The sequence below is a fragment of the Coptis chinensis genome, chromosome 1, assembly GCF_015680905.1.
Source record: "Coptis chinensis isolate HL-2020 chromosome 1, ASM1568090v1, whole genome shotgun sequence".
In the NCBI taxonomy this organism is placed as follows: domain Eukaryota; kingdom Viridiplantae; phylum Streptophyta; class Magnoliopsida; order Ranunculales; family Ranunculaceae; genus Coptis; species Coptis chinensis.
Genome location: NC_141456.1, coordinates 13,522,605 through 13,536,414, shown reverse-complemented (window position 1 = coordinate 13,536,414; position 13,810 = coordinate 13,522,605). Strand labels below are relative to the sequence as shown.

The 13,810-nt window shown below is 35.5% G+C and overlaps 1 protein-coding gene and 1 pseudogene across 2 annotated transcripts; one reads left to right on the top strand and one right to left on the bottom strand.

The window, feature by feature from the left end:
- Positions 1 to 7,991: 7,991 nt before the first annotated feature.
- On the bottom strand, positions 7,992 to 13,734 carry LOC147522304 (SNF1-related protein kinase catalytic subunit alpha KIN10-like). 2 transcript variants are annotated; one of them, XM_086592588.1, is made up of 11 exons: positions 13,258 to 13,734; positions 12,983 to 13,181; positions 12,721 to 12,905; positions 12,441 to 12,623; positions 12,186 to 12,317; positions 11,723 to 11,908; positions 11,465 to 11,554; positions 11,259 to 11,342; positions 10,391 to 10,531; positions 9,790 to 10,035; positions 7,992 to 8,394 (listed from the first exon to the last, which is right to left on the bottom strand). In XM_086592588.1, the coding sequence occupies exons 2-11, from the start codon at positions 13,176 to 13,178 to the stop codon at positions 8,281 to 8,283; spliced, it is 1,557 nt and encodes a 518-aa protein (XP_086448714.1). In that variant the 5' UTR covers positions 13,179 to 13,181; positions 13,258 to 13,734; the 3' UTR covers positions 7,992 to 8,280. The 2 variants fall into 2 exon arrangements, with proteins under 2 accessions (XP_086448714.1, XP_086448716.1); XM_086592590.1 differs by having other exon boundaries at positions 13,264 to 13,734.
- LOC147522305 (U6 spliceosomal RNA) lies at positions 8,864 to 8,972 on the top strand (annotated as a pseudogene).
- Positions 13,735 to 13,810: the final 76 nt, after the last annotated feature.

Sequence of the window (13,810 nt, the reverse complement as noted above, 5' to 3'; positions counted from 1 at the left end):
GCAACCCATTAGAGGACGACCCCTCATCACGACTTGAAGTACTAGCTACAGCAGCAACAGATTCAGATCGTATTTCCTCCTCCACATCCTCACTCTCAAACTCTACTGATTCCTCCCTCTTATCCTCCATTTCCCCACAACTCAACGACATTTCTCGAATCTCTTCAGATCGAGTATCGTCCGAATCAGACATTCCCTTTTTTTTAGTGACTACATATCCTAAACAAGACAAGCTAAAGACGACCTAACAACTGAACGCAACAAACAAGAACACAAGAAAAATAAGCAGCAACAATGGCGGAAGCACTAACCTGAAGAGTTCTAGTCTCTGCGGTTCTGGAAACGAAACAAAAAATGGCTTTTCGAATCTCCAAAAGTTGTTTTATACAACCGCCCCTCCAGTTCCCAATGCATCATGATTACAACCTAAGTCCTAGCTCGCACACGTCTACCAAAGACCTGTCTTTTCAAAATTTCTGAAAAAGCGGCGACATGTTTCCTCACCAACTGCTCAGATTCTCTCACGTGCTAGCAACGTGCCAACTTTCACCCCACATCAGTTCATCATACAACACGAACTGACCTCCATAGCACGGTGGGTATTTCCATTCACACCAATTTGCTTCTTCACTCATGCTCAACACGCGCCACCGTTGTTTCTCAGCAGATCACTTCAATGCACAACACGACCTACTGAGAGGGGGTTGTGTGAGAGAGTGATATTCTCATTCAGGAATATCAATCACGTGTCCAGCAGAGCGGAAATACCACACCGAACTCTGACTCTGACCTCGTCCCCCGAACTGCCTTCAGAGTGACCTACATCATTAGTTCGCACATCCGTTCTACTAGATTCTTCCAGAACATATCAACTCGCACAACTTCACATAGAGCGTTCTATATCATGACTCAACCTATCTTCTAGAAGCAATCATTGTCAAAGCCTTACTTACACATTCTATTACCGCAAATTACGAACCACTGTAACCACTCTCCATCATTACAGAATTCCTACCAACACCATTTTAACACTCCTTCTCAATCTTGACCATACATTTGTGTTTGTCAGTACACGTGTTGGATAGATATCCACATTCACCAGCTATAAATACCTCCTATATGAACTACGCCTGACCTGATTCTTCTCTCCCCCCAGAATCGAGAGATAGATACGTAGGCAGTTCGCTCAACAACAAACTCAATCTTTCCCATTTCTAAACCCATTCTTATCTCCTATCACATTTGTAAGGGATAACTAAAACGCTCCTTTACACCAAATATCACGGAAATTTTGATCCAATAGTGCGTCAAAACGCTAATCCACCAACGCTATCAGTATAAGTTTACCTATCTATAGCGCCAGTTTTAACGAGATAGCATCAAGTCTACACGCCAGTATGAGTAGCAGGTAGAAGAAATCTATGCCACATGCCACATTGTGTGGCAGTTAGAATTAAAAAAATTTTGTTTCCCACATGCCTTTGAGAATGGCGGTTGGAGAGTCCAAAAAAAAAATCCTATACGCCATTGGTACTAGTGGCTGTGAAAAAAATCATTGGCTTTGGAAACGCTAACCCGCTAACTCTATACATTATACTATTGTGGTTTGGTGGGATGGCGCACCAAACCATTGGACTTAGCCTAACATCTATGTTTTCAATACTCCTTAGGTTAAGTCCAATGGTGTGGCCAAACACCAAATATCACAAAATTTTTGATCCAATGGTGCGCTAAAACGCTAATTCGCCAATACTATCGGTATAAGTTTACCTATATATAACGTCAGTTTTAACGAGATAGCATCAAGTCTACACACTCCTATATATAGCGCCAGTTTTAACGAGATAGTGTCAAGTCTACACACCAGTATGAGTGGCGGTTAACAGAAATCTAAGCCACACACCACACTGTGTGGCGGCTATTTTTTATTTTTATTTTTAAATTTTGTTCCCACATGCCTTTGAGAAATGAGAAGAGAATGGTGGTTGGAGAGTCCAAAATAAAAAATTCCTATATGCCATTGGTACTAGCGGCTGTGAAAAAAACTATTGGATTTGGAAACGCTAACCCGCTAACTCTATACACTATACTATTGTGGTTTGATGAGATGGGGCACCAAACCATTGGACTTATGCTAAGCCCAATAGTGCGGCAAAACACTAAATATGACAAGAATTGTGATCCAATGGTGCGTCGAAACACTAACCCACCAACGCTATCGGTATAACTTTACCTATTTATACTACCAGTTTTAACGATATAACGTATGGTCTACACGCCAGTACAAGTGGCGACCAGAAGAAATCTAATCTATATGTCATACTGTGTGGTGGCTGGAATTTTGGTTCAGTAGCAAAAGAAGGAGATATAGTTGGGAGAAATGGTAAAATGGGGAAGGGGTTTGAAACAAAATTACTAATGGCGGATACAAAACAAATTTTTTTTTCCACCCGCCATGTGGCTAGATGGGCCGACTTTTTTGGACTTTCCTCTACACGCCTATGCCACTGGGGGTAAAAAATACAAACCATTGGATCCAATCACGCTATCCCGCTAACCCTATCCACTGTTGTATTGTGGTTTGGTGTTTTAGCACTCCAAATCATTGGACTCAGCCTTAGCCTTAGCCTTAATTTTGTGGAACCTCAACCTGATTGTTTCCATTACAACACATTATATGATTCCAACATGTCTAAGGCAGCCCAAAGTATAGTTCGGGATTTTGGAATTCTCGAAATTCCGACAAATTCAAAAACCGAAATTCATTAAATTTCAACCCCTATCATTTGGAATTTCAATTGATTTTAAAATAATCAATATTTCTACTCTATATTCGAAATTCCAGTTTTTTGAAAACTCGAAATACTGGTCGGAATTTCAAGATTTCGTTTGGAATCACAAACACTGCCCCAAAGTAAGCAAAATAAGAAAAACGCATAATAATAATAATAATAATAATAATAATAAAGAATGAAAACAAAAGACAATAAAATTTAATTTAGATTCATTGATTTGGTATAAAAAATGTAAAGACTGACGAGCCATACTTCAAATGACGCCTGTCCTGACTCCTGACCGTAGTGTAGTTCAAACTAGATTTTGGACCCGGGCATACGCCTGGGATCTATTAAATATTTTGTGTGCTGAAAAGGCTTTACAAAATGTCTGACACAAATTCTATTTGAAAATTACGGCGGCAAATTTTTGAATCAGAATATATTTTTATTGAAAATAAACCAAAATACGTTAATGAGTAGCGATTATGGTGCATAATTATTTGGAAACTAAAGGATCAAATTGAGATAACTTCTTCACTTTGTGGTTTAAAATATTAATCCGTAATTTTCAAATGAAATTATCTTAAACTCGATCTAGCGTGTATAATAGTTTTATTAGATTTATGGTAATTTAGCGGTAAATCATCACCGTTCGGCTTACGTACTAATGTGTACAAATCACTAAAACAGATTGATTGTTTTTATATCCTCAAAGAATACACTACTCCCACTTGAAATTTTTTATCACATGAACGTATCCTACGAATAGGTGTCGTTATATTAAATTATTCTAAAAAATATTAGCAACTATGCATAGCTATGAGATATGAAAATTATATTAATTACTCATTTAAATTTCTTATACCACTCTCTATAAAAAGGAAGCATCAAACCTTGATAAAACTCATCAACTTCTTTTTATTGTTAGGTTTAATAATAAAAGTTTGATTGAAGTTTTGTGAGAATGCCCAATGTGGCGAAGATAATATTGAAGCTACTTGAATAGCAAGGCATTCCCAATCACAGTAAAAGAATTATAATAAATACTAGTTGAAATGCAAAACTATATTTGTCGAGACATTTATTCCCCCTACATATAATACAAATATGTTTTAGGGTTATTAGTTAAATGCATTTGCATCAAGTTTCTGATTTTTCATTCATTATTCTTTGAGATTAGTTTAATGTATTACGTTGCATCCAGTTTCTAATTTCTCATTAATTATTCTTTGAGGTTAGTTCAATGCAGTTTAATCAAATTTCCGATTTTCTGTTAATTATTATTTGAGGTTAGTTCAGTGCAATTACATCAACTTTATAATTTCCCGTTAGTTATTCATTAAAATGTTAATTCAGTATAGTTGCATCTAGTTTTCGATGTTTTGTTAATTAGTGTTTGAGATTAGTTCATTGCATTTGTATCCAGGTTCCAATCTCCCGTTAATTACTCTTTGATGTTATTTCAATATATCTGTATCCAGTTTCTGATTTCTCGTTAATTGTTTTTCTAGGTTAGTTTACAATTTCTATACAGTTTGCATACATGTAAGAGTTTGTTTTTACAAACTCACTTTTGTTTTAGGTTCCTAATTACTTATAATTACTCATGTGAGAAGGCTAAAAAAGTTGACATTTATGCTTTGAGGTCAATGCGATGTAGTTACATCCGACTTCCGATTTCTAGTTAACTATTTTTTGAGGTTATTTCAATACATTTGCATCCAATGTTGGATTTCCCGTTAGTTAATCTCTGATTTTAATTTAATGCAGTTGTATCCAATTGTTGGTTTTCCGTTAATTATTCTTTGAGGTTAGTTCAATTTAGTTACATCCAATTTCTGATTTTATGTTAATAGTTCTTTGAGGTTAGTTCAATGCATTTGCATCAAGTTTCCGATTTTCCGTTAATTATTTTTTGAGGTTAGTTCAATGCAGTTACATCAAATTTATAATTTCCCGTTAATTATTCATTTAGGTTAGTTCAGTGCAGTTTCATCCATTTTTTAATGTTTCGTTAATTAATCTTTGAGATTAGTTTATTGTATTTGGATTCAGTTTCCGATTTTCCATTAATAACTCTTTAAGGTTAGTGCAATACATCTGCATCTAGTTTTTTATTATTTATGTTTTTAGGTTAGTTCGATACAATTATATCCAGTTTCTGATTTCCCGTTAATTATTTTTTGAGGTTATTTCAATGCATTTGCATTTAGTTTCCGATTTCCCACCAATTATTTTATGAGGTTAGTTCAATGCAGTTGCATTCGGTTTTTGATTTTCTGTTAATTATTTTTTGAGTTAAGTTAAATGCATTTGCATCCAGTTTCTGGTTTCCCATTAATTATTATTTGAGGTTTCTTTGATGTATTTGCATATCATTTCAGATTTTCCATTAAATATTTTTAAAAGATTTGCATCCAATTTCTAATTTCCCGTTAGTTACTCTCTGTCGTTAGTTTAATATAATGCAATTTGCATAAAGTTTCCGATTTCCCGTTAATTACTCTTTGAACTCAGTTATATATGTATTTGAATCCAGTTTTCGATTTCCTTATAATTATCCAATGAGGTGTATAATATTAACGTCTAGTGATTCATTTGTAGTGTCCTTGCAAACATGACATAAAAGTAAATTATGCTTAATTTACTATGTGCATGGGATCATCAAAGATTATCCAGTTCCTGATTTTTCATTAATTATTATTTAAATTATGCATGACTCACTATGTGAAATCTTCAAAGATTATCTACGAACGGGTGTTGTTATATTAATTACTCTTAAAAATATTGGCAAATATGCATAACTATTATATATTAATATTATATTGATCACTCAACCAAATTTCTTATAACGTGAAAACCTTACTCTCCATTAAAAAAAAAGAACTCAGCTTTGATAAAACCCTTCCACTTCATTTTGTTGTTTAATAATAGAAGTTTGATTGAAGTTTTATGAGATTGCCTAATAAGGCGAAGTTCATATATATTGAAGCTACTTGAATAGCAAGGAGTTTCCAATCATACGGAAAGAGATAAGATAAATATCATTTTAAATGCAAAACTATACTTATCGAGACATTCCCACAACATACAACCCAACTATATTTTGAGGTTAGTTCAATGCATTTGCATTCAGTTTCTGATTTTTCGTTATTTATATTTTGAGGTTAGTTCAATGCAGTTGCATCCAATTTCCAATTCCCGTTATTTATTTTTTGAGATCAGTTCAATGCAGTTGCATCTAGTTTCTTATTTCTCGTTAATTATTCTTTTTGGTTAGTTTAATACATTTGCATCCAATTTCCAATTTCTTGTTGTTAATTGTTATATTATTTGAGGTCGGTTCAATGCATTTGCATCCAGTTTCTGATTTTCCGTTAATTATTCTGTGAGATTAGTTTAATGCATTTGTATCAAGTTTCCAATTTTTCATTTATTATTTGATAAAGTTGCATTTTCATCTAGTTTCCGATTTCCCGTTAATTATTGTTTGAGGTTAGTTCAATAAGTTTGCAGTCGGTTAGGCAGCGCCTAGAGACTTCCTAAGCGGCCGCCTAGACCGATTTTTAGAACAGTGCTTTTATACGATGGGACGTGGGCCAATGTTTGAGTGGACTGGACTGCATATAATTTGACTGGACTGAACAACCTTGAGTCCTTTACATGTGGTCTAGTGGGTATAAAATTATACTTGGGGGCCCAAAATTTAACTAACAAACTGGGGACCTAGGCGGCCGCCTAGTTGGCCTGTCTTCATAGTCGGCCCTGAAAGTAATATTAGATCATTAGCAATGATGCTCAACACTCCTCCATCCCATGGAAGCCCACTTCCCAAACCTTCCTAGAAATACATACGGTTTATGACGCCCACTGTAAGGCAGCTGCAAAATGCAATCTATCAAAAAATGGTAATATATAACGTAACCTTGCATGTAACCACAATGAATGCACAACAAACAGGTGATAAAGATTAACTTGGACAATTCAAGTTATGTTTTTCGTTCAGTTCACTTTGATTAGCATTTAGCAATAGTCTTGTTTGTATATCAGTTATAGTCCTGAACTCCTGATGTATATTAAGAGTCCTATTATTATGTACTCCATATTGTGTTGGGCAGACTCAAAAAAAAAACAATTATTATAAGTGTGTCATTGGTCTTAAAAAATCTAAAAAAAACAAATTACAAGTGTGCCATTGGTTTTAAAAAATTGAATTCGAAAACCCCAAGCTTAAACGACCCGGCTAGATCGTTTATTGTGTAAACCCAACAATATGGTCACACCGTTTGGACTAAGTCTCCAACGATATGGCCAAATCGTTTGGACTAAGTCCCAAACGACTTGGCCACACCGTTTGGAACTTAGTCCAAACGATGTGCCCACACCGGTCAAGAGGCCAAAAAACAGAACTTTATATTTTTTCAAAGTTCAAATCCCAAACGGTGTGGCCATATCGTTGGACCTTTTAATTATTTCTTGAGGTTTTGCATCAAGTTTATTTTTTGAGATTAGTTCAGTGCAGTTGCATGCGGTTTTCGATTTCTCGTTAATTACTTTTTAAGATTAGTTCCACGCATTTGCATTATGTTTCCAATTTATAATTAATTTTTATTTGAAGTTAGTTCAATACAGCTGCATCCAGTTTCTGATTTTCCTTTAATTTAATCTTTGAGGGTTAGCTCAATGCATTTGCATCCAGTTTTTGATTTTTCGACAATTATTTTTTTATGTTAGTTTGATATATTTGCATCAAAGTTTTAATTTTTCGTTAATTATTCTTTGAGATTAGTTTAATGCAGTTCTATCCATATTCCAATTTTTTATTAATTACTTTTTAAGATTAGTTTAATGCTTGCATTTGCATCCAGTTTCCGATTTTCCGTTAAATATTATTTGAAGTTAGCTTCTACAAATCACCTATTGTTTTTAATATATTTTTTTTATTTGATCAAATATATAAAAATTGAAAATACACTCAAACTCTCCAAAGAGGTTCCATGTATGTGGAATTGTAGGCTATTAGAAAATACTATCTTTCATATTAGAGTGCCACATATAATAGAAAAAATACTAACTCTCATATCTCATATTAGAGTACCACATAGGAGAGAGAAAATCCTCCTTTAAACGTCTCTGCTTTAGTATATAGATAGTAGATGTTTTTGATCAGCAAATCATGAAAGAGTTACGGGGAGAAGTTCAGCGCCACAAAGGTATTAAAATTTCCGGATGAGTTCAATTCCTACTACCATTTTCCAAAGTTACATAAGTGTTTTTTTCGCTGAAGTTACACAAGTGGCTGACAGCTATAGGCCGGCAATTAAAGCCAAAAGCTCCACTAGAGTCGGATGCTGAAAGTGAACCAAACTCACAACCAGCCAAATAACCCATAATTTAAAATTTAGGGTGCAGTGGAATGAAGCTTTACGGATTCACATATACAAAACAAGCACACAAGCATGCATAAAACTACTTGGGCAGAATTTCACTCATGCTCCTCAGTTCAGAGAACACGAAGCTGAGCAAGGAAAGCAGCGCAAAGATCCAGGAAGAGAAACTGTGGTCCGGTGATTCTTTGTAGATCAAGTAGATACTTCTCCTCACGAGTCTTGTATAGCTGCATTCATACAAGAGACGCATATCAGTAAAAAGTTCTTAATCAGAATCACCATCAAACAGATGATTGCCAACAATAGTCTCATCAGTCTTCAGTTTCAGGGAACCTTAAAAGGAAAGATTTTAACTATATCCACAACAAAATAGGAAGCTGATGGCAGTACAATAAGAACCAAACAGGAAATTATGTGGAGTAACCTGGGAGATCTCTTAGCTTAACCTATGAGGCATCTTTTGTCATATAAATCAAACTGGAAGATCTAATCATCCACTAAAGCGGGTGTACTGTCCACTACAGACCACTTCCATAAAACCATTCACCAATCAGCCAATGCTGGTGTTACAAGTGATATAAAATGTTATACTATTTTGTGTATTATATTTTAGTAGTTATAATTAGTTGCAAGTATCTTGCCTAACATAACACATGTCAATTTGAGCAAAATGATATGTAACATATGACGTATCCTGTCCCTTCAGGCCTTCAGTGACATCCGTTAAAATTGGAATGATACGGAAAAAATTAGCATGGCCCCTGCACAAGGATGACACACAAATCGAGAAATAATCCATTTTTTCTTATTTATTTTAATAATAATCTATATAACAAAGAAGGGTGGAGTGGGTTGACAAATTCCACCTCATAAGGTGATACGTGGTTGTGCCATCCCCTAACCATAGCCACTAAAATGTTTTTCTGGGGTGAGTTAATAAGTTTTTTTGGGGTGAGTTTAAAAGTTTTTCTCACCTCACCCACCTCACACAAAAAAGCTCTGGACTGTTTTTGGGCTAAACTTGTATGGATTGTTGGGCTATGGAAACATGAGTATGGACTCATTTAAAAAAAAATGGGGGGGGGCAGATGCGCGTCGGGGGCGCAGAAGGTGCTCGTATCTGTGCCGTACGGCACGGGAAAATACTAGTAATAATAATAAATCATGTATCCTGTTTTCCTCGTATCTCATTATAACTAGTATATGTGTATATTGCAAAACAAAGCAACAAACTACAAATGAAACCTCGACTTGTTAGAGTTTGCTCTTTAAAGAGGTATCTAAATTCTAAGCTCTCTAGCCCTTCCACACTCAAAATGCCTATTCGAAAACTTTAAGGTGTCTTACTAAGAGTTTTGAGAATTCAATATTTTTATACTCTCAAGTCTCAACTATTCGTGGAGAAACAATACACTTGTGTTACTGTAGGCTACAACTTAAGGGGCGACAGAGAGATTATAGAGCAAACTGAAGGGTGGGTTGACTGACTGAGGCAACTTGTGTTACTGTAGGCTACAAATAAATGACAGTTGCAATACACAATATAACAATCTTAGCTCCCATAACTACAAATTCCAGTAATTCAATACAACAGTGCCTGGAGTGATGTAGGAGAGGCATACCTGCATTTCAAACTTGACCACATATTGTGCCTTCATGCCAACCCCGCCGTTCTCAACAATAGCAGAATCATCCCCAAAATAGTGGCTATTTTGTAGTAGACTGTTAACCATTCCCCCAGTACTGCCAGAAAATCCAGGAGACCACCTGCACTTCATGTTGTAGTGACCAACTTTTTTCCAAGCCACATTCAGCTCTTGGAAAGCTCTGAGAACTTCTGTCAGTATCTCACGAGGATTGGCTCGAGACTATCAAATATATCAAACATCAAAATAAAAATGATAGAGTGGAAGACGCTAACTAGTGAGTGATGTGGCATGGATAACATGTTCAAAACTTATTATTTTAACTCAAGTTCAAGACCAACATGATTACTTGGATCAGTAATAAGTCCAGATTTTTCTCCAGTGAAATACATCTGCAAGTATCATCTGGTGCTTTGTGTTATTGCGTTACAATATTTCAATGACAGCGGTGGTAGCGTAGATTTCACTGAGCAAAGAATTCAGAATTCCGCACCTACTCCGTTATATCGACGAAACAGATCCAAGAAACAGTATATGTTTTTCATGCAAGGATAAGAAATATAACATAAAAATTAACCTGAAGTCCAAGAGCCCATTTCCGCTCAACCGGGAAGTGAGGTCTCAAGCCGATTCCCTGATAATCCATATACCCCACAAAGCGATGCCCCATGGCTGAAGCTGCAGGTTCACTTGGATGCATACGACTGAAACTGCTATCCTGTTTAAGTACAGTCACAGAATATAATATAAAAAGTGTTGGGAAACCAAAGTGTAATAAAACAACATATGCAACAATAATATAAATAACACTTTTGATGACAATAATGACGACGATAAGGAAAGAAAGAAAAAGAAACTTAAGTGTCCATATAAGAGGTCCCAAAAAAGATGGATCACAGTGTGTACATGTGGAAGGACAAAACCAAGGGTCCTGATAAAAGGAAAACCACTTTGTGGTTTATATACAGATTAGTCGTGCCACATGCCTAGGACATGATGCCAGTGAGAAAGTTAACCATGCTCCCAATTCTGAGTTTGTACATGCACTTCAGAGTGTGTGTGTGTGTGTGCACGCGACTGTGCCTGTGTCTAAGATACACATACTGAAGATAGCTTGCCAATTGAACAGCGCAAATCAACGCCAGGTATCACGGTGTCACCAATAAGTAAGTAAGTCGCATGATAAAACTGATACCACAGAGTATCTTGGGCAGCGAGTATTTTGACCAGAGTGTTGATGACCTAAACTCACTTTGTATTTTTGTAGTGTCTAGAGTATAGATTATCACACTTTACATACAATTCCTAATCATGTGATTTAGCATTCATGGTATCTTCGAGCATTCCTATCTACACTCTCAGGTCCCCGAAACGAGAGTGGTTTCACATGGGAAATATTATCTTAAATAAATATAAATAAATAAACTCTTGATGGAGATACGCACCGCTGATTCCTGAAACTCTGCCCCTAGATAGCCGCTGGTGGAACGAAACCGATTGTCAAACAGCAAATAATATGCAACAGTTGCCTGAGTCAAATCTTAATAAGTTAGCAATCATAGTAACTTTAAAAACTTCAAATACAAATAAATAAACAATAGTAACACAAGAAAGTAAAATTAGCAGTCAATAACTTATGGATTCAGAATACCTCATTTTGTACTCTATTGCGAAGAGATTCAATCAACTGGTTCCTGTCAAATCCCATCCTTATCACTTCCTGAAGAATGTCCTCATCAATCTGTAAAAAAAAAAGTTTTCAAAATCGGTTAACTAAAAAACAAGAGTCATGTTCAATATTAGATACGCTTAAAAGTCACCATCCATAAGACTAGGTACTTTCATAATGAAAATATTAGCACATCCGTCCATAAAGAGCAAGTGCTAGCGCAAAGCAATGAAAGCATACCTTTTTCGCCTGTTGCATTGTATCCGGTGGAGGCACAGCTAAATAACGGGGAAGATGGGCTTGGAACCAAGGGTGCTGACGAATCTCTGGGATAGTCATTCGCTTCATGGGATCAACTATAAGCATCCTAGGAATTAGATCTCTTGCTCCAGGTGATAAATGGCTCGGAAGAGTGTATATTCCACCCTGGAGGACAAGATCATGTAAGAACAGCGACTATAATAAAAGAATTAAACTTTCGACAATAATATCTAACTAATCTATCCAACCAATTTCGATAAGAAGATAGGAAAATGTCCAGATCAAGTTACAGTGATTTGGTAGTTGTAGACATTTGACATACTGGTTTTTGAAGAAAAAAAAACGAAGTAAGTGAGACACTGGGTGGACATAACAGATGATAAACTACATCCTCTCACTATATTATCTGTGCGTGCTAGTTACTCTCAATAATAATAAGTACCTTTATTTTCTTGAACAGGTTTGGAATATTTTCATCATCAAAAGGAAGTGTGCCACAGAGAAGAGCGTACAAGATAACACCGCAACTCCAAACATCAACCTCAGGCCCAGCATACAGCTTTCCCGAAATAACCTGTACCAAAGGTTAAACTTAACAACCTTGAACTTCACCTTTAGCGTAAATATAAGTAGTATCTAATTTTGTAGTCTCCAAACATTATGCACCCATTAGGATTCAACGAGATTTCTTCCTCACCTCAGGGGCAGCATAATTTGGGCTTCCACAACTTGTCTTCAGAAAATGCCCATCCCGCATGATATTGCTCAACCCAAAATCAGCAATTTTCACATTGGATTTTGAACCCAAAAGAAGATTTTCTGGTTTAAGGTCCCGATGAACCACCATGTTCCTATGGCAGTACTCCACACCAGATATAATCTGTTTGGCAGATTAAGCTTTTAAAAAAAAAAAAAAAAAAAAAAAAAAACTTCCTACTTCTAATATAATTGTTAATAATTCATTACAAGTGAGTCACCTGTTGAAAAAAGTTACGGGCTTCATCCTCTTGTAGCCTACCCTTCTCAACAATGTAATCAAAAAGTTCTCCAGATTTAACATACTCCATAACAACATATATATCTGTATGTGTCTCTATAACCTCATAAAGACGTATAATATGAGGATGCATAAACAATCTCAATATTTTGATTTCTCGTCTCACTGCCAAATAATAAATAGTTACTAATAAATAATAATAAAATTAGCAATTAATAAATTGGGGCCGGGATGGGACACACCTTTTTCTTCCATATCCATATTCTTAATCTTACGACGATTAAGAATTTTGATAGCAACTTTATGCCCAGTCAAAGCATGTTCAGCAATTTTAACCTTACCAAATGAGCCAATACCAAGTGTCTTCCCAAGTTTATAATTCGCTAAAAATGTTTCATTACTATTACCACCTCCTCCTCTACCAATCGACCCATCCATTTCCTGATACACACAAACATATCAAAAAATCTATTTGAACAATTCATGGAGATATATAGAAATAAATAAGAAGACTTACACTTACGGAGGAGAGAGAAATTAATTAAAATTTAGTTTTGGAAGGAGAGGAATGAGTTATTATTTATAGGGCAGTGCTATTTTTTTTTTTTCTTTTTTGGCTTCGGTAATTCCCATGCCTCTTTTGTTATATATGCTAGTTTGACACATTAATGAGTCACCACACATTTTATATCGTTTTCAACCAATTTATATTTCCGTGGTTTTGTTTAGGATCGTTAAATTTTCTTCATTTCAGATGCCCACTAGATTGCCAAGATTTGATGTAGACATGTAAACCGAAAATATGATGAAAAATTAAAGTTGGAAAAGAGTAAGGCACTGAGGCTGTCGATGAAAACCAAGAAAATGTTTTGGTTTTTTTCAAGGATTTGATCAAGTCGTATTGGGAAAAAATTCATGTCATTATACATTTGCATAGTTTTAGTACCCAGATTTGGCTCAAGATTTCGTTTCTTTGGAGTAATGATTGGTGATAAGCATTATTGATGTCACCCATCCAATACTACTTACATAGTGTAACCTTGTACGGAAGTACCTCAAAGTCAAAATAT